The sequence below is a fragment of the Symsagittifera roscoffensis genome, chromosome 1 (genome assembly GCF_963678635.1).
Source record: "Symsagittifera roscoffensis chromosome 1, txSymRosc1.1, whole genome shotgun sequence".
NCBI classification, from domain to species: Eukaryota; Metazoa; Xenacoelomorpha; order Acoela; family Convolutidae; genus Symsagittifera; species Symsagittifera roscoffensis.
In genome coordinates, this window is record NC_087062.1 from 93,923,768 (window position 1) to 93,950,381 (window position 26,614).

The window sequence follows — 26,614 nt, forward strand, 5'->3', positions numbered from 1 at the left end:
TTTTGATAATTGAATAAACGCTTGATATTGATGAGCTTCTCTATGTATATTAAAATTCGAAGGTATCTTAAATAAGTCGCCAAATCAGTTTTCCTTCAAAACACTTTGTAACAAATCATAACGCTCATTCAAATTTGACTTACATACTCACTTATGTATATACCTACTTATTTTAAACATTCATACGTACCCTGTTATTTGCCTTGATATTTATCCTCTCGCACAGAAATAAATTTTTCATCCTCCTCCTCTCTGAAAACGCTTGAAAATTTGTATAATTTTAGAAAAAATTTGACAGCTTTTCGTTTGATTGTTTTCAACGAGTAAACGCTGGTGATGATGTTGTCAAGCTGGTAGAATCTTAAGTGGACAATATGTAGTGAACTTTGATTGTCAAAGAACAATGACAACTGTTCATAGCTACAGTCATTCAAAAATCTCCGATCCTCTGCGACATGTACAAAATGACAAGTTCAAAGAAGCAAGAAGGCCAAAAAATGTGGTTTTCTATCCAAATGGAAAGCCGAACTTTAAGCCGCAACAAATGCGGATTACGCCGCATAAATACAATTCCTTCAATGATCTCTTAAAGGTAAAATATCAAATATTCTTCTTCTTCTAGAATGTTACCACGCTTTGAGTCTCTTACTAGCGTCCCCTAGTGATATTTTCCTTATTAAAGTTTTTTTTAAATTTGATTTGCATACCATAGCAGTTTATTGGAGACGCTTGATATTAATCAGAGATCATACGTTATTTTAGTAGGTCTGTGTTTTTCAGACACTTAAAAAATATGTTTTTTTAACTACAAGCTATTGAAGAAGTTAAACTTCTGTTTTTAAAAATGAATTTTGAACTACAAATAGCGAAAAAAAGAAATGTAAGGCACAAATTTTCATTTCCATTGGCTGATTTTGCCAAGTATTATGCTCTACTAATAAATTCAAGAACATTATAGCAAAAAATTTCCACAGTCATGCCGCTTGTAGAGGGAACCAGGCTTGCAGTATGCTGTATCACACAAATTTGTGTTGTTTCGAAACTTCATAGATCATCAATGAAAAAAAAACGCTAATTTATGAAATTTTAATATCCAGCAAATCAGATATACTTTTTTTCAATAAGCAGTATGGTTTTTTCTTCTCTATATTTTTTGCAGTTATTAGGTGCGCCTAAATATCATGCACATATTAGTATGCGCATGATAAAAGTATGAATAAGCAAAATCAATTTCAAAAGGACTACACTCTGATTTCGTTTTCTCCTCATCCATTCAATTGATAAAAACATAGTTAAATACACAAGGGCGTATATTTAGATTTTCTATTAAGTAGTTAAATTTTTCTGCAGCAAATGTTTTGCGCGAAATCTTGGAATTTTCAGTGGTGCTCAATTTTTCACTTATTTTGCGAAGTTTTATCTTTTAAAAATCTCATTAATTTAGAGACTGCAAAAGTTTTTTCCTCAAAAAAGTTAATTTGAACGTTGTATAGCACAGTACTCTTTTAATGCATTAATACAGTTGTCCATTTGATTTGTGTATGTGAGTTTCTTACACAAGCGTCACAGAGATTCTTCGAATTGAAAACCTTTCTTACGTTTTTGTTCCGCTTTCCGATACGAAAGTAACGGAATATTTGTGCTCGGGGTGGGTTTTTTTTTCTTCAGACAAATTTCGACTTTTTAACTAGCCATTTTTGATGGAATCTTTTTATATCATTCGAAAGCTGACTTGTTGTTGTCTTGAGCGTAAATTTGAAAAGATATTTCACCTGTGATCATTTTTCGTAAAGTTATGAGGGTTTTGACCAATTTGGGACAATTAACGCGCGATATAATTCGCGCCAATAAGCGGAGATTTAATCCGTCTTAGAAATCGTTCCAAATTGGTTGAAAGAAGCCTATTTGCCATAATTGATTTGTTACAAGGATCGAAATCTATTGTTTTGTACTTAATATGGCGTGTGGGGTGTTGATTTTCATCGAAACATTTTCAGATTAAAAAAAAATTCATTTATTTTCATCATTTAGTTTTTTTATGTTGTTTATGTTATTACTGCTCCATAAACGATAAAAGGCAGTCGGAACTTTCAGGGCTTCGCCCTGATACGAGCAGTCTTGTTATGTTTTGTACAGGAATTGATTAAACCTTATTTTCCAGCATCTCGAGGTTTGAAACCGTTTTTTTTCTCATATTTTTTTCTTTTTTCCATTAGTTTCTCTATCAGTTGTTTGGTTTTTATCATGACATTTTAAGCATTTTTCTACAGGCCGTTTTTCAGTCATCAAACGACCGTTTGTTAAACTACTTAAAATACTTAAGTTTTACTTCAAAGGGAATTTCAAGCCTGTTTTCTTTTTATAAATAATCTATGTCGAGCTTTTTTTCATAACAGAAAATGTTATAAAAAATATCAGTAGTTTTTTGAAATGCAGCTATCTTTTTAGACTTTTCAAGTCCTGAGTTTGAAAATAGTTTGTTATATGTCTTTAGGATTTAACAAAAACTGTGAAATTGCCATTTGGAGTTCGGCGAGTGTTTACACCTGTTGGGGGAACAGAAATCGATGATTTGGACGATTTGGAAGACGGAAATACCTATTTGTGCGCCTCATTCGAGAGGTTTAAACCAGCGTCCTATGGAAAACAAAATCAAAAACGGCCAGAATGGGGTCTAGTTGGCGGTGAGTTTTGCTTTATATGAATTAGTAATACATTGCGTTTTAAATTTAAATCAACTCGAGTCACTTTCATTTTCCGAGCCCTTCTCGAAAATTGTTGCCAGGAAAAATGTTCCAGATCATCTATTGTCCTGATTTATCAGGAACTCTGATTGACTTATTATCAGATTGTAGATTTACGAATTCTTTAAATGTTTTTTGCACCTTCTTTTAAGTCATTTTTTATGTTACGATTCTCAAGGAAAGCTTTCAACTTACTCAATTGATTGTCAAATAGTGAAACAAAGAAAATTAATTTGGCCACAAAATTCGTTTACATGTAAGCATAAAAGGAGCATTAGTTTCATTTTTTGCGTAATGTAATAAGGTTTTCTCCCAATCCCAGAAGCCTGAATTCTCAAGTGGTTGCTTCTGTGTGTTTTGGAAACATAGAAAAAGTGTCTTCGGAAAAATTAGGATTGATGCCAGTATACACATTAAATCTCACGATATAAATTACAAAACCAATTTTTGTTACACAAGTATTGCTGTAATTTTATCATCCAAAATATTTTTTATCAAAAAGATATTTTATATGCTCTCGGAATCAAAATTGTATTTGCATTACAGATATTGAATAAAATTTTGAGTACCAATATTTGGTTGCTTCAATCAAATCTTGTTTTGCCATATTTGTAGGATAGTTTTGAATATTTTTTTGGTACAACCATGCTAAATTAAGTTTCGAAGATTGATTATGTGGAATTCAAGACCTGTTAGAAACCATACAATCTGGACCGACTCTTCTACAGTCGGAAAGTACAAAAAATACGTGTGGAAATTGAGAAAATTCCCGACAGGCGAGGATGAAAGTCAGAATACTTTTCAAAATTTGCCAAGACCGTTACAGTTGTTACGCCGGGAACTCGACAAGCCGGTTGTGATTTCAATTTTCAATCAGAAAAAGCCAAGCGGAAAGCAATCGTTGCGTCGTCTACATGTTTATCCACCGCAAGGTCTTGTTTTGAATTTTTTAAATGATTTTAACACAAAATTTTAGATGATTACAATTAGATTACGAAGTTTTGGGATGCTTCAGTTTCTTACTTTCCGTGTTTTACTTATTGTTCGATCATCGCTAGTATTTCCATCATCAAAACTTGCCTGAACAAAATTTAATAACGGACAAAATATTCCATAGATTCATGCAAAAGCAACGTTTGTCTTACATTAACCGTCCAATTTTTGTAATTTAACTAACACGTTTCATTACGCAAATTTTTCTTCAAGTAATTCCCTGTAGCGGCGCAAGTTTGCACATCACAATCAAGTCAATCTTCACTTCACTTACATCCATTTGATTTGATTTATTTAAGAACTTGTTTTCGATAGTTTTTGACATAAGTTTTTACGATTGCGTTTCGATTGCGAGTTTTTGAGGTATGCGTTTCAAGTTTTTTCGATTTGCCGCTTCCATATGCTTCAATTGGTTTTAGAAGTGATATGTTTTTTTTTCAAGCGAAGTTTTAAACGTAGTTTTGAAACAATCGAATACTACTTCTTTCTACCATTTCATAAATGATACCTTCACATAAATATATACCTAACAGTACCTGTTTTCAGTTAGAGTGTTTCTGCACAAGATTTTTCTGTTTTTCGTTGTGACGGTGGTGTATAATTCTCGTGACAATGGTCTTCACAAAATCGGTGACAGTTTTTTGGGCATCTTCGTTTGTGTTTTACTGTCAACTTATGATTAGTACAATTAATACTTGTTGACCATCTTGGTGTCGCATTAATCATTACACTTCTGCGGTACAATTTTTCAGTGCATGCGCAAGTAAGATTTCTGGAGCAAACTTTGTACCAGAGCGGCGAAACATTTTTTGACCATTGTTCGATGTTCAGAACAATAAACCCAATTATTCACCTTTGTTTCGAAACAATTTTGTTGTGAACAGCGTAGCTATGAGTTTTCCATTTTAAATTGCACAAAATTTGCGACCGGCTTGCAGGTTTTGAGTACTTTGTCGGCTGGCTGCTTTGTTCTGAAATTAAGCTCTACGTTTGGGACCAAAATTTTTAAACAGACGCATAGGTCGATCATAAAATGGATAAAAAGAAACACATAAATGTGAGAGACTTAAGCAGGCAAGTTTGGCAAATAATTTTATTTTTTTTTAGGCCGAGTTCAGAATGCTGAGGTTCTATACACTAATTTGGGCTACACACCTTCAACTCTTCAGAATACGGGGAGTCAAAGGGGGGCTGGGTTCAGACAGTACTATTACAGAAACGAAAAGGGCACAATACGGCACAAGCAGCCTGTGCCCCCCAACAACAACAAAAATGAGTCATCGGTACTACTTGCTCCCCCAGTCAAAAGAACGCTTCAAAAGGGCACTTTTGGTGTATCATCACGTGACCGCTATGCCGGTTCAATGGGTCATTTGGGATCCCGCCCACCCCCTGCAGATCCGAAGCCAACAGGGTACGCGAAAAAGTTCAGAATCGTGTACGATAATGATCCAGCAAAAGGCTACGATTTCTTGTTCAATGAGCAAACCTCAGATACGTTTGAAAAAATAATGCAATACGTCAGCGAAACACTGAAACAGAACCTGAGCAAGTTTTTCACCCTAAGAAACCGAGAAGTCAAATCTCTACGAGAGCTGTATAGATGTTCAGAGGATGTTTTAATTGCGACAGCAAATGAACAAATTACAGAAGCGACTCTAAAAGCAGTTCGCGAGGCCATATACAGCTTCAAAAACGCGTCATCATCAACGAGTAAAAATGACTCCGGTTTCGGGGAAGGAGGCGACTCGGACCTGGACCGAACTCCGAGACTGAAACCAAGTGCTGCCGCGGGGAGCGAAGGGAGGCGTAGTCAAAATGTTCTCCATGAAGCTCAAAGAGCCAAAGTGAAAAACACTATCTCTCCGTCACGGTAATTTAACTATCTTCTGAACTATAACTCATATTGAGTGTTTGAACATAAATAAGAATTTTTGCAAATTTTCATAATTTTTTTTTGTCGTGTGAAGTCTAGAAGATTAAAATGACTTGTGTATTAGCTGAGTAAACTATCAAAATTTGGCGATAGCTTATTAGAAATCAAACTCAGATTAACATTTGAAATGCAGTTTTCCTTACCATTACAACTAACGAAATATACGCTCAAGCCCTTAACTAAATTTAGAGCTTGTGAACTTCAGAGCTGTGACTGCATTTTATGAAATGTTTTTTTTTTTGGTTAGGAAGCCCAAAAAAGTGTCAATGGCAACCACAACTTCAGAAGGCGATGAGTCATTGGAGCAACAGCCCCCCACCCAACAGCTCTCCCAGGTGCATCAGAGGAAGAGAGAGAGGGAGAGCAAAGAGAAGGAACTACAGACGCAGAGACAAATCGAAAAGTGAGAAGCGCGAATTTTGATGTGCTTTCTACGACTATCTTTGTCTTCCTTGTCATGTATTTTGGTTGAAATGCTAGACTTAATATTTCACTTGGTTGATAATCTTATAAAATGTTATTACATATAGCCTTTAAATGTTGCCGACTTTTTTGTTATCATTTCCTAGTCCGAAACAATTTTGATTTAATTCGTATCATATTGGCCTCGGAAATTTTCGCACCGACCATCATTGCCGAAGTTCTTTAGATTTCTAGCTGTAAGCAGAGTGTTTGAAAGATTGCGACCAAAAGGGTATACTATACGTATTTGTTTATTTGTCACGGTTGGAAACTTTTTATTTTTACAGGGACCAGGAGATGTCTCGGAAGAAAAAGCAGCAGGCGCGACTCGACAACGAGAACCGACGACGACTCAAACGACTGCAGTCGGAAAAACCCAAGATGACGACACTCGCCTCGTCTTCGGATCAGCACCCTAATAAGGAGAACCGGAAACCTCCTGCCGGGAGTAAGACCAACTCCGGACCGTCCCAGGGAGAGATCATGATTGCAGAAAACGCAGAGGTAGTCGCCGTTTTATTGTTAAATATATTAGGATAAAATGGAACATTCGTACGGAGAGGATTACTTCTCGAATGTTTTTTAGTCAAGTTTCAGCTCAAAAAATGATTATTAGGAAATATCTTTTGCGAACTAATGCCTTAGAAATAGTTTTCTTTTTCTGAAAGATTCGGTCATGGATAAATAAGATGCAATATTTTTATTTTTAAATAGCTCTTGGAACCGCCTTATTAAAAAATCATCAACATCTGTGTGACTTATTTCATCAGCTGAATAATAAATGATGAAAGCATTTTAAACTGAAAAACAGCTTTGATTCAAACTTTAAAAAAATATTTTGTCGTCGATACATTTTTATACGATGGACAATGCATTTTGTCAATTTTTGACTACCGATGCCAGATTTATGGAAAATGAATGAAAATGTTTGTCATTAAACTGAGAAGTTTCTCATCGTCTACTCTGAATTTTGTTTCCTCATTTTTGCTGTCAAAACGTGATCAGAATGATTACGACTATGAAGACGACTTCGAAGATGTCGACGCGGAGGAAGTTGTTTTGAAACGGGTGAAACCACCTGTGAAAAAAATTGTAAAGGTATAATCATAGATAGAATAGATGAATACATATTAGAGGAATATATATATATATATATATATATATATATATATATATATATATATACATACATACTGGAAATTAAATAATTTGAGTGCAAGTGTCTCCTTTTTGTATCTTTAAATTGATGATGAGATATCTTAAGTATTTCTCATACAAAAGCCGGTAAATATGAAAAGAAATTATCATCCATCTGAACTTAAGTTTACTTTTGCTCTTTGATTTAAAGAAGGGATCACTTTAGTTAGAAAAACAAGATGCTAGCCTTGCTGATGTTTCTATTGCATTGAAACTCCATCTGATAGAAAGTCTGAATATTGATACCTTTCATAAGAGTGTTGGCTGCTGTCACCATAAAGATTTCTTTTTCAAAACTGTCTCACTTGCAAACCGGCTACAAATGCAAGTTTGAGGTATTCCATGAGGCGATAAAGTGCTATCATTATCATTCTAAAAAATAATTGAGTTGGAAATCCCAAGACTTTGAATTAGTTTCAGATATTGGGGGTTTTATACTTTCTATCGAAAATCTAAATAGATTGACTTGGATATCTGTCATACTCTAGTTATAGCATGATCTATTGCCGCCTATTCACAATGTTTTTTTTTTCAGAAGGAGCGCAGAAAGGCGGAGCAGTTGGGTCGTGTGAACGGGAGTGAGTTTGACAACAGTCGATTGAATTCTCTGGAGACTGCCGCGATGGTGAAGCACGACAAAACAGACGACGAAAAGCTAAGGTTCCCTCAAAAAGTCAATAAAATCAAATAAAGTTTTGAACGACGAGTTTTTGAGGTCTCCTGAAAAAAAAGAAATTCTGCTTATTGCTATAATTGTTTTATGCATTGAATGTGTTGGATGTTTCTTAAATTAGTAACAAGCTTCTAAATTATTCTTTTCTATAAAAAAACTCGTGAAAGAACAATCTGCCACCCTTACTCTAAATCCACCCCTGGAACCACTGGCAAAACGGTAACTATTTTCTTCGGGTTTGCGTTAACGAAGTTGTAAAACGCGTGGGTTTGTTTCAGGGAACAGGCCGAGAAGGCGGAGCAGAAACGGCGCCGCCTGCTGGAGGAGAAAGAGCGGCAGAGGACGCAGGAGGAAGAGGAGAGGAAGGAGAGGGAGAAGGGGCTGAGGGGATTGCACGAGGCGGAACAGAGCCCCATACGCAGAACCCCCGCAAAACAGGTGAGAAAAGTCAGGGGTCGCTGATTAGGTTATTATTACCTTCCTTGTCACATCAGCCATCATAATCATCATCAACATCATATTTATAATCATAAGTTACTTAAGCATCTGGATCGTTTATTTGCTGGCAGAAGTTACATTTGAGATAAGAGATCCTCGAACTTCAATGTCCGGTGAAATACTTCGATGTAATGCAAAGATCGCATTGCACTTGACTCAACTTATATAAGATAGTGAAATAAAAAAATTCTTAGAAAAGGAGGAAATGATGCAAAACAGAGTCGCAATTCGCAGAGATCAAAGTTAACGTCACCCAATAAAAATATTCTGAAAAGTACTATTTTGTATCTTGGAATAATTTTTTAATTACATCTAAGATTTTACATCCATGATTAGTTATAAAATCTTAAAAGAATGTTTTTCAGCCGTAATATTTTCTTCATTTTTTTTTGAGAAATCGATCATCGATTTTTCGATGAGTCATAGTCATACTTTTTCCATAGTTTTTTGAATATATATCTTAATTGATTGTGTTTGTAGGCGGAGAAGAACGTCCAGTTTGAGGAAGCTAATTTCATCAAAAAGAAGAAAGTGAAAGCCGAAGGTCCAAAAATGCTGTCATTCGAATCCGAAGAAAAAATTCTGAAAGACGCCCAGGAAAGTGAAAAGGAGAGAGCTATGAAAGAAAGGGAGAGAAATCAACAAAATATCATTGAACTGGAAGCGGCTGAAAAGAAACAAAAAGACAACGACGAAAAAGACAACGACGAAATCCAATTGGCCGCCGAAGCAGCGGCGAAACAACAAAACCGAAAGGCTGCCGACAAAGTAAAGCAAGATCAGTTAGTATTTGAAGAAGCCGAAACTCAACGAAAGAAAGCCGAGAATGACAAAAAGAAAGCCGAAGATGCTCGGAAAGCCGAGGAAGAGGAGAAAGCGCGTCTAGCCGAAGAAGCCCAAATTGCTGAAGATGCTCGAAGAGCCGAAGAAGCTCGCAAAGCCGAACAGGCTCGCAAAGCCGAAGAAGAAAGGCGGAAAGCCGAAGAAGAGGAAAAGGCTCGATTAGCCGAAGAAGCGGCCCGGAAGAAAGCCGAGGAAGAAGAAGGAGCTGAAAAAGCCCGAAAAGCTGCTGCACTCGAAGAGGCGGCTCGGCTAAGAAAAGCAGAAGAGGAAAGACAGGAAAAGGAAGCAGAGGAAAAGGCGCGGAAAGAACGAGAGGCGGAGGCCGAGGCGGAGAGGTTAAAGAAGGAAGAAGAAGAGAAGGAGGCTGCCGAGAAGAAGAAGCGAGAGGAGGAGGAGGAAGCCGAGCGAAAACGACTCGCTGACGAGAAGGCAAAGAAGGAACGTGAGGCGGCCGAAGAAAAACGAAAACAGGTGTGAAATTCTTGATAATTGCTTGTTTTCAGTTTTGATTTTCACTAAAATGCATGTGGTCTCTCAAAATTCCTTGGCAAAAAGATCATTTATAGATTGACAAGTTTCAATGAATTTATTGCAAAACTACGAATGTTCCAATAGTTTCACATGGTCGAATTAATTGTGGAATGTGACAAATTTTCATTGTCATATGCTTTTTCTTTAAAAGCACTGAAAATTTGTATCTAAAAAGTGGTTCAACTATTGCTTTTTCTGTCTTGTGAACATTTGTGTAATATTTTTAACAGGATGAGGCTGCCAAGAAAGCGGCAGCAGAGAAGGAAAAGGAAAAGGAGAAGAGCAGGCCAAAGGGACTCATTTTGCCCATCTACGAGGAGGAGGAGATTGAACGCAAGTACGTCAATAGCATTGCCATATGTTGATACTTAACTTATATTTTAAAAATATATATTCATATTTGTCAATAGCATTGCCATATGTTGATACTTAACTTATATTTTAAAAAAATATATTCATATTTTCATTGCTAAAACGAATTTTTTTCCATAGTTTTCGAAAAAATTCAAAAAAAAAAACAATTGAGAGGTTTTAAGACATGAATAGCTCGTTTTGCTTGTTCTTGGCTTTGCCGATTGCAAAAACAACTCAGACTTTTTCCCAAATGAAATTTCAAAGGATTTCGGTGCCTAATCTGTCCGAAACAGCTAGAGTAGTTTCGAAATTTGAATGCAGTAGACAATAATTTTTTTAAATTGCTTATAAGACAAAGAATTCGAAACTGTGGTCTTTAAATGCTGCGACCTTTTGTTTAGATATGAGCTGAAGAAGAAAATGGGAGACGGGAACTTTGCCAATGTGTTCCAGGCACTCCTCAAACAGGGATCCCCTCCCCCAGGGGCCCCTGAAACCATGAAGGAGTACGCAGTCAAGCAAATCGACAAGAGCAAAGTCGTCGGTAAGTGACCACACCCCTCACTTTCATTAAAAAGTATCAGTTTATTGGGTAGTCAGTTGTTTTACAATGTAAATTTCGAAGAACACTTAATTCTGAAGTGGCACAATTAACATCTGAGCAAAACTTCTTAACAATTTAACAATTTCAAAATCACTTTCAGGACTTACGGTGAAATTTACTCTAGGTCAAGCTTTGAAAGCCAAAGCAAAGCTCAGAACTTGGCTAAATTTATGTCATAATGCATCAAATTTTTTGATGTTATAATATATTGTCTTTTGATTGTTGGTATATAAATTTTGCTTCGAATTACAATCTGGCTTATCAGTTGAACTTTTCAGGTTCTCGTAGAAATACATCAAGTGAGTTTCAGATCAATCATAGTCAGTTTTTTCAGTCATACTATTGTTTTCGTTGTCACTACTTGGCTTGATCACATTTCGGTCACTGATTGAAAGCATGACCAGATTGATATTTCACCTGTTCTATCTGTCTATTGATCTGACCTTCGAGCGTGCTTTGAGACTATAAAAATCTGATACTCGATGAAGCGATTTCATCTCTACTGTAGTTCTTTTCATGATAAGCTTGCTTGTTCTGTCTTTTAAGGGATAGCTTACCGATTTTGGCTTATTTGGAATCGCATTTGAGAAAAGGTATAAATGTGTACGTTGTGGATTGTTTTGAAACCAGTGATTTGTGGTGTAATAAAAAGATTATGGAGATAATTCTATCCAACCGTTGGAAAAACCAGCACTGGCAAAGCTCCAATGTAAACAACAATAGTCTTGATAAACAAACAATACCGCTGTGAAAAATTGATAACGTCTTTTAAAGCGTTACAAGATCCCTGATGCATGCGAATCATAAAAGAGAACGTCACATAAAGTTGTCACCTGTGATGTTGAGATGTTTCTAGGGGCTTTTTGATGATAGTTATCGGATCAATTGAGCCATCCCCCCCCCCCCACCGATGTTGGGGGGAGGGGGATAGCTCAATAGGTACTGGAGGCCACTTGAATTACTTTTAATTGTATAAAACTGTTTGCTCTAACAAATAACAAATGGGGAAAACTAGAAATCACATTGTCAAAACTCAAACTAGAATCAGAGTGAATAAAAATGGCCAAATTAGTCGCATATTAAACCGGTTTTTTTTCCTGTTTTGATTGAAAAAAACGCAATTGCTTATATTCTTAGGATGCTGTAGGGATTTTTTGGCATAAATAGAGGTCTGATCACCGACCCGGGCAGCTTGTTTTTTTTTGGAAACAAGAATTGCCCACACAAAACATCGGTAAAGAAATTGATTTTTTTAAAATTTTTCTCGAAAATCATATAAAAAAGTTTTAGTCGGTCATTTGTTTGCAACCAAATTACACTTAAACCACCTGCTTGCGTATGAAAACATATTATATTAGTATTTTGCCGTCCTTATTTGGGGGAGATAGCTCAATTGGTCCAAACGGGACAGAGGTTGCTTAATTGATCCCAAGTATCCTACTATTTTACTGATTTCTTAAACTAAATGTAAAAGTTTTCAATTTTAATATCAGATTTTAAAATATATGCGTATTTTGAGTTCAGATTAAACAAGCGTTTTTGTTACTTTCGAGGAGAGTGACAGAATATCTATGCTTGGGGTTGTTTTTTTGTACAGCGAACTCACATTTTTAATTAACCTTTTTGACGCAACTTTTTATACAAGCTGAAGGATATTGTGCTGAGCGCAAAATTGAAAAGATATTTGGTTTTTTGATCGTTTTTTTTTCATTAACTGGTGTCATTTTTTCTTTTTTTTGTTTCTCCGACACTTAAAAATGGGGCGGCACAGTGTATTTGGATTTTTTTTAGTTTCAACGCAAAATCATTAATGGGTAGAGTGATATATCATATTAAAGATCTTTCAGTCGTAATTCGAACTTCATTTAAATATTTTTGAAAATTTCTTCTAGTGATGAGAAAAACGCGTTTGAAATTGGCTATGTTTGGTCAATTTTCGAGCGAAGAAAGCGAACGAGCTGTTTTATTCAGTTTTTAAACCAAAATCAGTTGCCTGAAATTATCATTGGGATGGAGGGAGTGATATATCATATTAAAGCCCTTCCAGCCCTGATTCAGACAACATGAAAAACACTTCAAAAATATGGTCTCAGTGTTGAGAAAACTTGGTTCGAGTTTCAGACTACTTCCGAACGAGTAAAGCGAGCGAGCAGGTTCTTTATAGAATGATAAGCACTAAAACTTTAATCCCACTCCAGTAAAAATCTTTTTCAAGTCTGTTAGCGCCGTTTTGCGAATAAAAAGTTTCAAAAAATCTACAGAAAATGAAACAAAATCTACGCTTTAGTCTGATCTTTCTATCCTACTACGCACAAAAAAACGACACTAATTTAGAAAAAAATGGAAAAAAAAAGTTTTTTGTTGTTTTTTTTCTGAGATGCTCATTAACCGGCTATCCTTAATGCTTTTTTTTTCAATGAATCGTACAATGTTTCTGCATGATTTCAATATCGGTTTTTGTTTGGACTTAGAATTTTTGAAATGAGTTGGCTTCATATTTTTTTAGAGTTTTAGAATTTTTTTGTAGTCTTTTGAATTTTTGTTGAAATATTCGTGATTATGTTTTTTCTTGCTCTATTTTTTCCTGAATTTTAAGGAAGCATTGAATGAAATTTTATGATAGCAGATTTTTCGAAAGAGCGCCATGTTTCAAAATTTTCTACAATTTTGTAACTTAAAGAGTTTTTCAACGAGACTTTTTGTCCTATCATATCCCTCTGGTAATTGAAACCTTTAATAAAAATTTTTGATCAATTTAAAAGCCATCGTTTTCTGGGCAGTTCAATTCTTTAATATTGGTTTTACTCATTGCAAATAACTGACAAGTAACTCCATTCAAATGGACGGAAATTGAAAAGACAAAATTGGCCATTTTGATTAACGCTGGTGACGCAAACAAAATTTCCCCCGCGCGGCGTCATAAATTTTTCTAAGTAAACAATTAAATCAGCAAATTCTCAATTTTGCTTCTCTGCTTCGCTCCAAAACAAAATAGTTTTCAGGCGAAATTGCCACCAATTCACAAAAAGAACTCAAAATATTCAATTATTGTCAATTTTTCGGCACTGTTGAACACTTTTTAGTTTCGGATTTGTCTTACTTGGCACTGTAGAACGCCCTCGCTTTTGCATTTGTTTATATAGCAGATACATTTGTCTAAAGTTTGTGTGATGTAGAATTCTTTTTCAATGTTAAATTTTTGCATTTCTCTTTGACAGTTTCACTGCCCTTGTGGCTGTTATACAGATTTCATAAAGTTTTTTAAAAAAAATTAGTTATCCCTATTTGGAAAAATACGTTCTGATCGTGATTTGTTTACTGAAATATTTTAGAATAACTCAGTTTTTTTTGCTCTGTTATTACTGAGGACAACAATATGTTTAAATCAATAAGATATATAGATACAAAACAAGGATAGCCGGTTACTGCAAGTAGCGCAGAAAATTTCGATCACAAAAATAAAAAACTAAATTATGTCGTCCTCTATGTCGCAAAAAACGAATAGTATAATCAAAAAATGAATAAAAGAAACCTAAACAATTTTGAAGAAAGCGCTAGAAAAAATTTCGAATACTAATTTCACAGGAAGCAAATTAAAACATCACGGCCAATTTAAGAGTTGGACTATTCTATGCCTATAAGAATTACTCGCCCGCTTTACTCGCTCGAAGTTAGGCAGAAACTCATAGAATTTCAAACCGGTTTTTTCTCGACTTTTGTAAAATGGGTCAAATTTTGTCATCAGGGGTCGGAACAAAACAAAATTTTTCGGAAATCAAATCAAACGAGGGGAAAAATTGATCATCTGTTTCCTTAATTAATTTGCAAACCATTTGCACTGATTGGCAGTTTTTGAAAAATTGAAAAGTTGATTACTGAAAAATATTTAAGCTCAAAAGGTACGGGAAGCAAGTAATTATACTGAATTATTCCGAAATCAAACCATTTAAAATACTAAACACTATTTCTGTAAGTTAAAAATCACCTTGAAAAACTTCCGACATTGAAAATAGTTAGCGGCGATATTTGTGATCGTACATTTCTGTGCACTCATGTTATTATAGCATTTTATTGGTCTTAGTTATATATAATCATTTAAAACGTGGGTGGTCTCTTTCTGAAAGATTTTGAACTGTGCTTTTGAAACCACTCATTAATGCTGATGCCTCGAGTTTTTTTGTCATAGATTTATCTCAAGCTTTATTTTGTATTCTAAAATGATTTTTCTATTTGTACAAAATTTACTGGCTTTCAAATTCACATTTTAATGGTACTTTAAGTTTAAGCAAACGTATTAATAAATGATTTCTTTCAAAATTATCTTACACGAATGACTTTTTTATGAAAGCATTTCCTCAATAAGCTGCTGATGTTGCTTTGAGTTTAGTCTTTTTCCAAATTCCGGAACAAAAGGCCGTTTCCGTTTGTTGTTGAGACTGATTTGAACAAAATGACAGTTTTTCAAATGAATTTCAGATGCGTTTCAAAATTCATGCCAGTTTTTCAAATGCATCTTGCTGTGTAACCAAGTTTGTATGAAAAGTACAGCTTCTTACTTCAATATAATCCAACTGTTATTATATGATAAGTAACCTACGGTTTTAAAATCGAGTGACTTATTAATAATGCTAAAAGTTTTTGAGAAAAGTTGCCGGAAAAAGTTATTGTGGAGTTCTGTAAAATATAGAATATTCTGGAATATTTGGCTTGAACTGAGTGAATAGAATATTCGCGTTAACTGATGACGTAATTGATTGCGTATTTCAGGCAAAGTGCAGATGTTGAAAAATGAGATAGACATCATGAAGGCGTGTGACCACCCGAACATAGCTAAACTGTACGAAGCATACGAGACGGAAAAACACGTCTACCTCATCATGGAGTTCGTCAAGGGGGGAGACTTGTTCGACGCCATATCCGAGAACATCAAGTTTGACGGTAAGTTTCAGTCTCATTCGACCTACGTCTGAAGTTAGCATCAGATAAATATTCGATTCCAATCCACTTAAAACGAGGAAAATTGGACGATTACTTTTTGAAAAATCGTGTTGTCAAACTTTTGATTGAGTTTTTGGTTCAAAGTGAATGTGTTGAAATTATGAAACTAACGACAACTTCGTGAATAATAATTCCTAGGGCTGGGAAAAGTATTTTGAAGTCATTTTGCTTTTTGCGCATGATTCAATAAAGGCTGCAAATTTTTTTTAAAAAACAAAGTCCGTGTTGTGAAGCGAGAACTAATTGAACGCGTAGACAATTATGAGAAAGGCATAATCAGGAAGCGCTATATGCAGCTTCCAAGACTGGTTTTCTTGGAGTTAAATTTAGGTTTTTTCCATATAAACGAAAAATTTTCTTTTATAAGACTTACTCGCTCGTTTTGAACTCTCGAAGTTAGACTAAAAATCAAATACTTCAAACCGGTTTTTCTGGAAACTCAGTAAAGTTATTGGAACTTTTAAAACTTTATTCGAATAACGCTTAAAGAGGCTTTATTTTGGTATATCTCTCGATCCATTACGAGGATTAGTTATGGTAACTGATTTTGCGTGAAAAAAAAATGAGAAAAAGTTAAAACACTTCCGAATACAAAATTCCTCCCCATTTGTTGATGGTTGGGACAATAAGTCCGACAATATTTTTAAAGAATCCTTTTTTTTAGCGTCTAGAAGGTCGGATTCAAAGCTCAGAGATCAAAATATTGAATCCCAGACGATTAAAAAAATTAAAATCCTTTTTTCTGAAAACAGATTGAAATTGACGCAAATGTGCCCTAGAAATAGGCTCAGCCTGCAAAGGTAAAAAATTTATATATATATATATATACCATTTATTAATTTTCATTTTTAGTGCTGGCTATTTTTGCGCTGTGCGCATTTCTTTTTAAGAAAGTACTGACATTCTGTGCTCCTCAAGAACGATATCAAAAACGATTAGTTTTTCTGAGATGCTTTAGTTTGAAGGAATTAGTATAAATCGGGTACGTCTTTCATTGAAAAAAATTCTGTTGAGACAAGCATTCAAATAAATTTAGATCAGTGTTGTAATTATAAGTGTTTTATAATGACTGAACGTGTCACCTCACTCCTTGAATCATGTGAAAAAAAAACTAAATTTAAGTGCCCTAATGAATTGCTGCTACTGATTTTGAACAGCTACTTTAAATTTAATCGTAGAGTGTCTTCTCGCGGGCCAATCATTGCAACTTCGAAATCATTCTAAATCACTCCGTTCAAAAATCATCTTCTCAGTCGTGATTTTGAGTCCAAAAATATATATTTTCACAAATGGTTCTTAGTGTTGAGAAAAGCTGATTTTGTTTTTCTCCAACTCAAAATGAATGAATGCCACTCTCCTTTAACGTTTTGATTTCCAAAGATAATTTTTTTCATACCTCAAGAGATAATTTAAACGCTTCAAAAGTGTATGATTATCTGCGGGCTTATGTGCGGGAAAGAATGAAGTTGAAATTACTGAATGAAAGTTTTTTCTCAGGTTTCCAGAAACTGCAGCTGTATCCTGAATATTCTCTTTCACCTGCATAGCTATTTTTTTTCTTATTTTACATGTCTGGAGCTTTGCACTAATTTTTTCTGAATGTGAAGGTAATTTGGAGTTGATCAAAGTAGTCTGTAGAAAAAAAAATCAATGACTTACATTCGAGAGCAAGAATATTCATTTATATAGTCTTATATTCGCTAAGGCGTTAAATTGTCATCATTACAAAAGAAACAATCGAAGCTGCGCAAGTTTGATTAAGTTTCCTTTTCTCTGTAGTTTTAAAAATAACAAGTAGTATTTAGAACCTTATACTTACTTTGGATCCTATTCTTATTCAATTGTTTTTCGAGCTTTTTTTGCATCAGTCTTTTGTTAGTATTCAGCTAATGTTGATTAGGCTCTGGGTAGGTTAGCTGATTTTTTTTTCAGATTTAATCCTAACAGCTTTTGAAATTCATTGCTTTCTTTTTATTAATTGGTTTCTTTTTTGATCAACTTTATTGCGGTCTTTCACATGAAAAAATACAAGCTAACTTAAAATCCGGATTAAAGAGACTTCCTAGCAGCAAAATATGGTTGATACACTCAAAAAAGTTAAAGTAAATTTACCTTAAAAAATCTCGAAACACCTTAACAATTAAGGTAGTTTTGCACTTCTTTAAGTACACCTTAACTTGCCTATAAAAGCCTTAAAAGTTTACCTTAAATCATCGAAAAAAATGTATATCAGCCTTAAAAAATACATTAAAATTTTTTGTAGGTAAATTTACCTGAAAAGTTAACCTTTAAAAAATTGATACTTTACTGCTATTAACCTTAACACTAATAGACTTTTGAAACTTTATTCGAATAACGCTTAAAGAGGCTTTATTTTGGTATTTCTTTCAATTCATTACGAGGATTAGTTATGGTAACTGATTTTGGTTGAAAAACAAAATGAGCCTGCTCGCTGACTTTGTTCACTTGGAATTAGACCAAAACTCAAAAATTTTTGTCCGATTTTTCTCGATACCCAGAAGTTTTTTGAACAATTTTTAATTTAGCTTGAACTACGACTGATAGGGTTTTACAATGATATATATCTCGCCAAGGATGATATATATTTTAGCCAAGAATGAATGAATGCCACTCTGTTTTAACGTTTTGATTTCCAAAGATGACTTTTTTCATACTTCAAGAGATAATTTAAACGCTTCAAAAGTGTAGAATTATCGGCGGGCTTATGTGCTGGAAAGAATGAAGTTGAAAATACTGAATGAAAGTTTTTTCTCAGGTTTCCAGAAACTGCAGCTGTATCCTGAATATTCTCTTTCACCTGCATAGCTATTTTTTTTTCTTATTTTACATGTCTGGAGCTTTGCACTATTTTTTCTGAATGTGAAGGTAATTTGGAGTTGATCAAAGTAGTCTGTAGAAAAAAATCAACGACTTACATTCGAGAGCAAGAATATTCATTTATATAGTCTTATATTCGCTAAGGCCTTTATATTGTCATCACTACAAAAGAAACAACCAAAACTGCGCAAGTTTGATTAAGTTTCCCTTTCTCTGTAGTTTTGGAAATAACTAGTAGTAGTTAGAACCTCATACATACTTTGGATCCTATTCTTATTCAATTGTTTTTCGAGCTTTTTTTTGCATCAGTCTTTTGTTAGTATTCAGCTAATGTTGATTACGCTCTGGGTAGGTTAGCTGATTTTTTTTCAGATTTAATCCTAACAGCTTTTGAAATTCATTGCTATTTGATGTTTATTAATTGGTTTCTTTTGTGATCAACTTTATTGCAGTCTTTCACATGAAAAAATACAATCTAACTTAAAATCCGGATTAAAGAGACTTCCTAGCAGCAAAATATGGTTGATACACTCAAAAAAGTTAAAGTAAATTTACCTTAAAAAATCTCGAAACACCTTAACAATTAAGGTAGTTTTGCACTTCTTTAAGTACACCTTAACTTGCCTATAAACGCCTTAAAAGTTTACCTTAAATCATCGAAAAAAATGTATATCAGCCTTAAAAAATACATTAATATTTTTTTTAGGTAAATTTACCTGAAAAGTTTACCTTTAAAAAATTGATACTTTACTGCTATTAACCTTAACACTAATAGACTTTTGAAACTTTATTCGAATAACGCTTAAAGAGGCTTTATTTTGGTATTTCTTTCAATTCATTACGAGGATTAGTTATGGTAAGTGATTTTGGTTGAAAAACAAAATGAGCCTGCTCGCTGACTTTGTTCACTTGGAATTAGACCAAAACTCAAAATTTTTATCCGATTTTTCTCGATACCCAGAAGTTTTTTTGAACAATTTTTAATTTAGCTTGAACTACGACTGATAGGGTTTTACAATGATATATATCTCGCCAAGGATGATATATATTTTAGCCAAGAATGAATGAATGCCACTCTCTTTTAACGTTTTGATTTCCAAAGATAACTTTTTTCATACTTCAAGAGATAATTTAAACGCTTCAAAAGTGTAGAATTATCGGCGGGCTTATGTGCTGGAAAGAATGAAGTTGAAAATACTGAATGAAAGTTTTTTCTCAGGTTTCCAGAAACTGCAGCTGTATCCTGAATATTCTCTTTCACCTGCATAGCTATTTTTTTTTCTTATTTTACATGTCTGGAGCTTTGCACTAATTTTTTCTGAATGTGAAGGTAATTTGGAGTTGATCAAAGTAGTCTGTAGAAAAAAATCAACGACTTAAATTCGAGAGCAAGAATATTCATTTATATAGTCTTATATTCGCTAAGGCGTTTAATTGTCATCATTACAAAAGAAACAATCAAAGCTGCGCAAGACTGATTATTTTTCCTTTTCTCTGTAGTTTTAAAAATAACCAGTAATAGTTAGAACTTTATACTTACTTTAGATCCTATTCTTATTCAATTGTTATTTGAGCTTTTTTCCATCAGTATTTTTAAATTCATTGCTATTTGATGTTTATTAATTGGTTTCTTTTCTGATCAAACTTATAGTGGTTTTTCACGTAAAAAACACAATTCTTTTAAAATCCGGGTTATAGAATTCTGCAAGCAGCAAAATATAGTTAATACACTCGAAAAAAGTCCAGGTAAGTTTACCTTACAAATTCTCAAAACACTTTAACAATTAAGGTAGTTTTGCACTACCTTAAGTACATCTTAACTTGCATATAAACGCCCTAATAATTTACCCTAAATCACTTTAAAAGTTAAGGTATATTAGCCTTAAAAAAACCTTAAAATGTTTATAGGGAAATTTACCTTAAAAGTTTAGCTTTAAAAAGTAAGTCTTTTATTTATTTTTACCTGAAATTTTTCCCTAAAAATACAAAATTTACGGTAAATTGACCTGAAGTGTTAAGGTAAAAAACCTTAAAAATGAAAAAGAATTAAGGTTAACTTACCTTAATAATTCAGGTTAGCTTACCTAAGCTTTTTTAGTGGTAACAATTAAAGTAAAAACAACCTTTTATTTAAGGTAAGTATAGGCAAATTACCTACTTTTTTAAAGTAGATAGGAACAATAAAATTAGGAGACGCTTTTCCCGGCTTATTTCAAATATTTTTAATTGTCGGTGGTGACTTTTATTGTAAGAAAACGTGGTATTCTCATCATGAAGTGGCTGAATGATGAAAAGTTTTCCGAGCAATCAGCATCGCTAGACGTTCCTATTTGCTCAATATTGATTTATGGGTTTCATGACAATTTATCTCTTGCCTTTTTATCCCATTCCAAGGTATCCCAGTCAAAAATAACCAAGAAGTTAGAATAGTACAGGACGAAGTAGCCGACGCAAATTAACATATCGCATCTGAGGAATCGAAGAAAAATGGTGTGCAGAAACTGATTCATAGCAGTATAGCAGAGCTTTGCCGAAAATTCCTAGCGCACAGATAGAATAATTTTCTCGTTTTCTTTTTCAGTTTTTCTCAAGTCTGTGTCCCTAAAATACTGCGTTTTTTTTTCAATGCGCCATCAATTTGGCACTGTGTGACATTATATGTATCTGCTTATTTTGCAACTGGTCAATTATAGTTTTATTTAGTTGGGTTGGTTTGCTTACTTTGAAGTTTTGCAATTTCATTGAGATTCGTTGAGATTTTTGAGATTGAATGAAATTAGTGTTTCAACATGCGGTCTCTGTTTCATGAAGGACTCCGCCACTAAGAAACTTACGGAAGTTTCAGAGCGCGGGACGCTTATTTTTGAGAAATACAACAGCGTCTAATCATGCTGCGTAATATACGGATGTTATTCACATTGTTCTCTGACCTGAGCTCGTTTCTGCTGGACAGTAACATCATTTTGGGAGCAGTTATACTGAGTTTTATGTTTTGAAAATCAGTCGCAAAAAATTTTGCTAGCAAGAGAACTGTTATAATTAGGCTTATAGCGGAGAATTTTTTAAAGAAAAGGAGAGAGCGCTTCATTTTAATCAGGCGCGGATCTAGGAATTTCTCGAGGGGGGGAGCGGATTTTCAAAAAAAATGAAAATTTTGTCGACTTTTGTTTTCTGGTTGACTAAATTGATTTTCTGAGCTCTTCTAAACCACTATAAAGACACAAATTTGGCCAAATTTTTTGCGCCGCAGGCAAATTTTTGAAAAAATGCCAAAAAAAGGCGTTTTTAGTCACTTTTTGGGAAATTTCGACCGAAAAATCGCGTTTTTCCTCGCGCGCTCCCCCCTGAAAGTTAGATTGACGCCAAAGGCGCCTTTAGAAAATTTCTAGGGTCCGTCAGCAAATATGGATATCTCAAAGTAGTACAAAGGGGACCCTTTGGGTCGGCAGGGGGTCGAATCCCTGAGGGGGAGGGCGTCCCCCCTCCCTAAATCCGCTACTGATTTTAATCATAAGGCGGATTATAAGAACCCTAATCTCCTACTCAGAATTTCTTATTAGATTTTGACATGAATGCTGATTTTTTTCTCACAAATACAAAATAAGCATTTATGCACTACACTACTAATCTTGAGTTTTGGGGGGAAAAAACGAAAATGACTGTCCGCAAATTTTGTGGGTGGAATCTCAAATATTGTTACGTGAGTTTTTTCGCCTCCACCTAATTTCTGTTCCTGCTCAAAGGGAAGAATGTCGGCCGTGAAGCACCAGAATGTTTTGGAGCCTGACTGAAATTGAAATTGAGCGCTGCTTTGGGGCGATTCTCATGGTATACTGACCGAACTCGAAGAATATCCAACCAAACAATCAGCGTCTTAAATCTCCAAAACTGACTGATCTTCCAGCTTTTTTAAAAGTTTTTGAACGTTGAGTTCTGATTGGCTAACATAATTTGGGGCATAAGGATTGCCCTCGCTTTTATTTACACAATCTAGCTAGCAAGCTTAGGGCCATATTATGAAGCTGTTTTTTTTTCAACCCAACACGCAAGTAAAAAAAAATTCATTTGAAGGTATTTCTGGTATATTTCTAAGCATTGGCAATTTAATAGCATCTGTAGCTACTTAATACGAGATTACTGTAATCCGTGGCGCAGGTGCTAGGATGTTATTTCTTAATCTCGAGGTCGTTGGATCAATTCCGGCACATAGCAAAAGTATTATTTCTTAAGACTTCTTTTTGAGCACATTTACTTGTTATTTTTTTATTTCATTGTTTTTGCAATTTTAAAGCTATTTGTTGCCGTTTTCTCGCTTGTGTTTGCGAAGTGCAGCTTCGCCTGTGTGTAAAAGAAAAGACTAAAACAAAATGCAGGAAAAAAAGTAATTTTAGCTCTTTGATGATGGTAATTTTTATCATAACTGTTTGGCATAACTCTTGTCACAAACTGGGTCAAACCATGAAGGAAAAATCGTGAAATTTATTGAAAACTCGTAATGAAGTTTTTCGGCTAATCAATCACTTTGTATCAATTTACGTACGTTTTAGAGCCTCAGTCCAGTCTCATCATTCGCCACTTAGCCGAAGCGTTAGATTACCTACACTCTCGAAAGATTGTTCATCGGGACATTAAGCCAGAGAATCTCTTGGTGGACAAGGACGAAAAAGGCAAAATAGTCCAGGTCAAGTTGGGAGACTTCGGGCTTGCGATGCACGTGAAGGAAAAGATATACTCCGTCTGTGGGACTCCAACTTATGTGGCACCTGAAATTTTGGCTGAAACTGGTTAGTCTTCAATCAAGTTAAAAATCATTTTAATTGGGACCAGAAGCGTTTAATTTAATATAATTTTATTTTATTTCTTGATTTCCGAATTGGACGGCCAGGGGGCGATTTTTGATAAAATTAATCATTGACTTTTTTAACGGTATCAAAAACTAAGAATGGCTATAGCTAGCATAATTTTCTGCTGTAGGCGTTTTTTGGAAGAAAATGGTTTTTTTGAGCCTTTTTTTGGAAGGTTTTGACTAAAATATGCATTTTATTCGACTCGCATTCAAACCTCGAAATTTGAGTATTTTGAACGAACACAATTGAAGGGATTAGATTGGTCGACCCCCCCCCCCCCCCCCCCTCCTCCTCCTCCTCCTCCTCGCTGCCGACACATCAAACAGCATTCTTTTGTTATTATTGTATTCGTTGCATTGCAATCATTATTTTGCGAGAGAGTTTGTCATGACACATGCCGGTTGTCAACCCTTTGCTAATTAATTGACTCGTTTATTTAGAAATTTATCTGTAATTTGTATTCTGTTTTTTTTGTAGGTTATGGTCTGGAGGTGGACAATTGGGCTACAGGTGTGATCTCTTACATTCTGTTGTGTGGCTTCCCGCCCTTCCGCAGCATAGAGCGCAACCAGGACGAGCTGTTCGACACCATCCAGCGGGGGGAGTTCGAGTACATATCCCCCTATTGGGACAACATATCCGACAGTGAGTATTGTTAGAGAAAGAGCTACTCGAACCCGGAAAAAAAATACTATTGGGAACTTTAATTTAAAGCGATTTTGAACTGTTTTTGTGTCATGTAATTTTAAACAAGACTGTTCGTATCAGGACGAAGCCCTGAAAGCTTCCACTGCATTTTTTGGAGTAAGGTTCGCCTAAAAAATGGATGAAATTTTCAAAAAAATAGAAAAAATTTAAAGTTTTGATTTTTTAAATCATCCCCTCACACGCTATATAAAGTACAAAGTTATATATTTCGATATAGCAAAGCAGACGCGGATATAGGATTTTCTCAAGGTGGGGGATTTTCAGAAAATTTTTTGTTTAAATTCTGTCTACTTTTTTTAGATCGACCAAAATTAATTTTCTGAGCACACCTAGAAAGCTAAATAGACCCAATTTTGACCAAAAATTTTAACCAAATTTGGTTTTTGGGCCCCTTTTGGAAAATTTTGATTAAAAATTTGCGTTTTTTGTAGCGCGCGCACCCCTTCAAAATTAATAATTTTTTTTGGTCGCCAAAGACGCTTTTACAAAAGATTTAGAGTTGGTCGGCCTAAAATGAATGTCATAAAATAATACCAAAGGGGGACTCTTTGGTTGACGAGGAGGTCGAATATCGGAGGAGAAGGAACATCCGCCCCATGCACGAATTATACGAACTAACGCCCCGGGGCGTTAGTTTTCCCAAGTTGGCAATTTCTAAATCTTGATATCATTACGAAAACTGATCACAGGTGAAATATCTTTTCAAATTTGAGCTCAACGATACCGTTCGAATTATTTTTTAAAAAATCCGACAAAAATTGCTAGTTAAAAATTTCGAAATTTGTCTGAGAAAAAAGCCACTCCGAGCTCAATTACTCTGTCACTTCCGTCAATTCCGTCACTCGAGCACAAATATTCCGTCATCAGTCGGAATAATAAAGACCTCGAGAAGAAAACTGGAAGAGGACTCTTTCAAACTGCTACTTATAGAACTTACGGATCTCTTTAACTATCTAACTATCCCCCCTTGGTAGCTAGAAACAAATTGCCATACCTAATGGACTAATCCAACAGTTTGTATGTAATTTTTGTACCTAGTAATGAATATCCACGCCTTTTGCAACAGTGGGGGGGGGGGGGGTAGTTAAAAAGATCCGAACTGACTCCTTACCACTGATAAGGATCAAAATCTGACTTTTCTTTAAACTTCATTAGTTTGTACCTCTTTTTTCCTTTCAAATTCTTGATATTTTTCGTTGAAAACACCTGGATTGTTTTGTTTCCATATAAAAATATTAATCACCATGCTCAATATTATTTCAGTTAAAAATATTACAATTTTTAATATATTTCAGCCGCCAAAGACTTAATAGACCAGCTGTTGGTTGTCGAAACGCGCAAGAGAATGAAGTCTCCAGCCGTCCTCAAGCACAAGTTCATCACAACACACAAGACATGAGTCGAACCCACACTTCTATCTCTCTATCTCATTTTACGGACTTACTTAACTCAACAGTGGACCATGACTCATCTATGGACCATCTATGGACTTCTATGGCTCTATCTGAATGATCGAACCAGAAAGTTTTTATTCAACTGGATTATTCTGTCAATCTCGATGTCTAAATATTCGAATGTAGCATGTTACTTTCCCGCAAATGAATGTTTGTAACCCGACAAACCCCAACTAGTACATTAAACTAACTCAAAGAGTAGAAACTAATTGATCCGCGTGATTAAATTACATACTTAATTGTGATTTGAAAATAAACGAAATGTCAGGCATTTTGAAACCAGGCTTGGTTTCGAGTTGCGATTTATTTATTGCCCTCTTCATCTAGATCAAAATTGACTCGTCTTGCCGACGGAAAATTTGCTGTTAGCATATCAATTTTATTGAAAGTTTCTATTTTTACAGAATTTCAATTTAAATGTTCTAATTTTATGTTTTTCACCTCAAGCTCGGAAAAAAAAACTGGCAGAAAGTTTTAAGAAAGATTTTGCCAGAATCATTTCTGTCCTCAGCAGTGGCGTGCAAAGAATTTTTTCAAGGGCCAGTTTTCCGGAAAACTTATGGATATTTAGGTCAACCGAATCGATTTCTGTGCTTCACTAAAACCCCATTTTTTCCAAAACTTTCTGCGCCGCGGCCAAATTTTGAAAAAGGTCAAAAACTCGTTTTTGGATGGTTTTGACCAAAAAAGTTGCGTTTTTTCGGCGCTCATCACGCTATTGCTCTTCACTGTCTATGAGCTCCAGTTTTGGCCGATGGAATACTTGTTTCGCTTAAATACTACTAAGATTGAAACGCGTAAACGCAAATTCTTAATTTCACTCTAAAACCTCTTTTTTACTCACTTTCGCGAACTTTTGTCTGTTTCGCATAACCTGAAGAAATATCTGGGTTGTTCAAGAATACACAAGAAGTGTAATTTCTAGCCGTTAAAA

General features: G+C 34.8%; 2 protein-coding genes across 3 annotated transcripts in view; both read left to right on the forward strand.

Moving 5' to 3' along the window:
* Positions 1-26,111, forward strand: LOC134852855 (calponin homology domain-containing protein DDB_G0272472-like). 2 transcript variants are annotated; one of them, XM_063868693.1, is made up of 15 exons: positions 1-592; positions 2,495-2,684; positions 4,845-5,610; positions 5,921-6,076; positions 6,423-6,639; positions 7,868-7,992; positions 8,284-8,443; positions 8,984-9,817; positions 10,108-10,214; positions 10,633-10,775; positions 11,114-11,134; positions 15,603-15,773; positions 23,219-23,455; positions 23,996-24,163; positions 25,522-26,111. In XM_063868693.1, exons 1-15 carry the CDS (start codon positions 404-406, stop codon positions 25,623-25,625), a joined length of 3,588 nt encoding a protein of 1,195 aa, XP_063724763.1. In that variant the 5' UTR covers positions 1-403; the 3' UTR covers positions 25,626-26,111. The 2 variants fall into 2 exon arrangements, with proteins under 2 accessions (XP_063724763.1, XP_063724771.1); XM_063868701.1 differs by lacking the exon at positions 11,114-11,134.
* The window catches only part of LOC134852870 (uncharacterized), a 191,386-nt gene that overhangs the window by 69,114 nt on the left and 95,658 nt on the right, over positions 1-26,614 (forward strand). The window lies entirely within an intron of this gene.

Coding starts and splice junctions, on each gene's coding strand:
- LOC134852855 (XM_063868693.1), top strand. CDS start 404: ATGACAACTGTTCATAGCTACAGTCATTCAAAAATCTCCGATCCTCTG. Junction 6,640..7,867: donor TGATTGCAGAAAACGCAGAG/GTAGTCGCCGTT, acceptor TTTTTTTTTCAG/AAGGAGCGCAGAAAGGCGGA. Junction 10,776..11,113: donor CGACAAGAGCAAAGTCGTCG/GTAAGTGACCAC, acceptor TGAACTTTTCAG/GTTCTCGTAGAAATACATCA.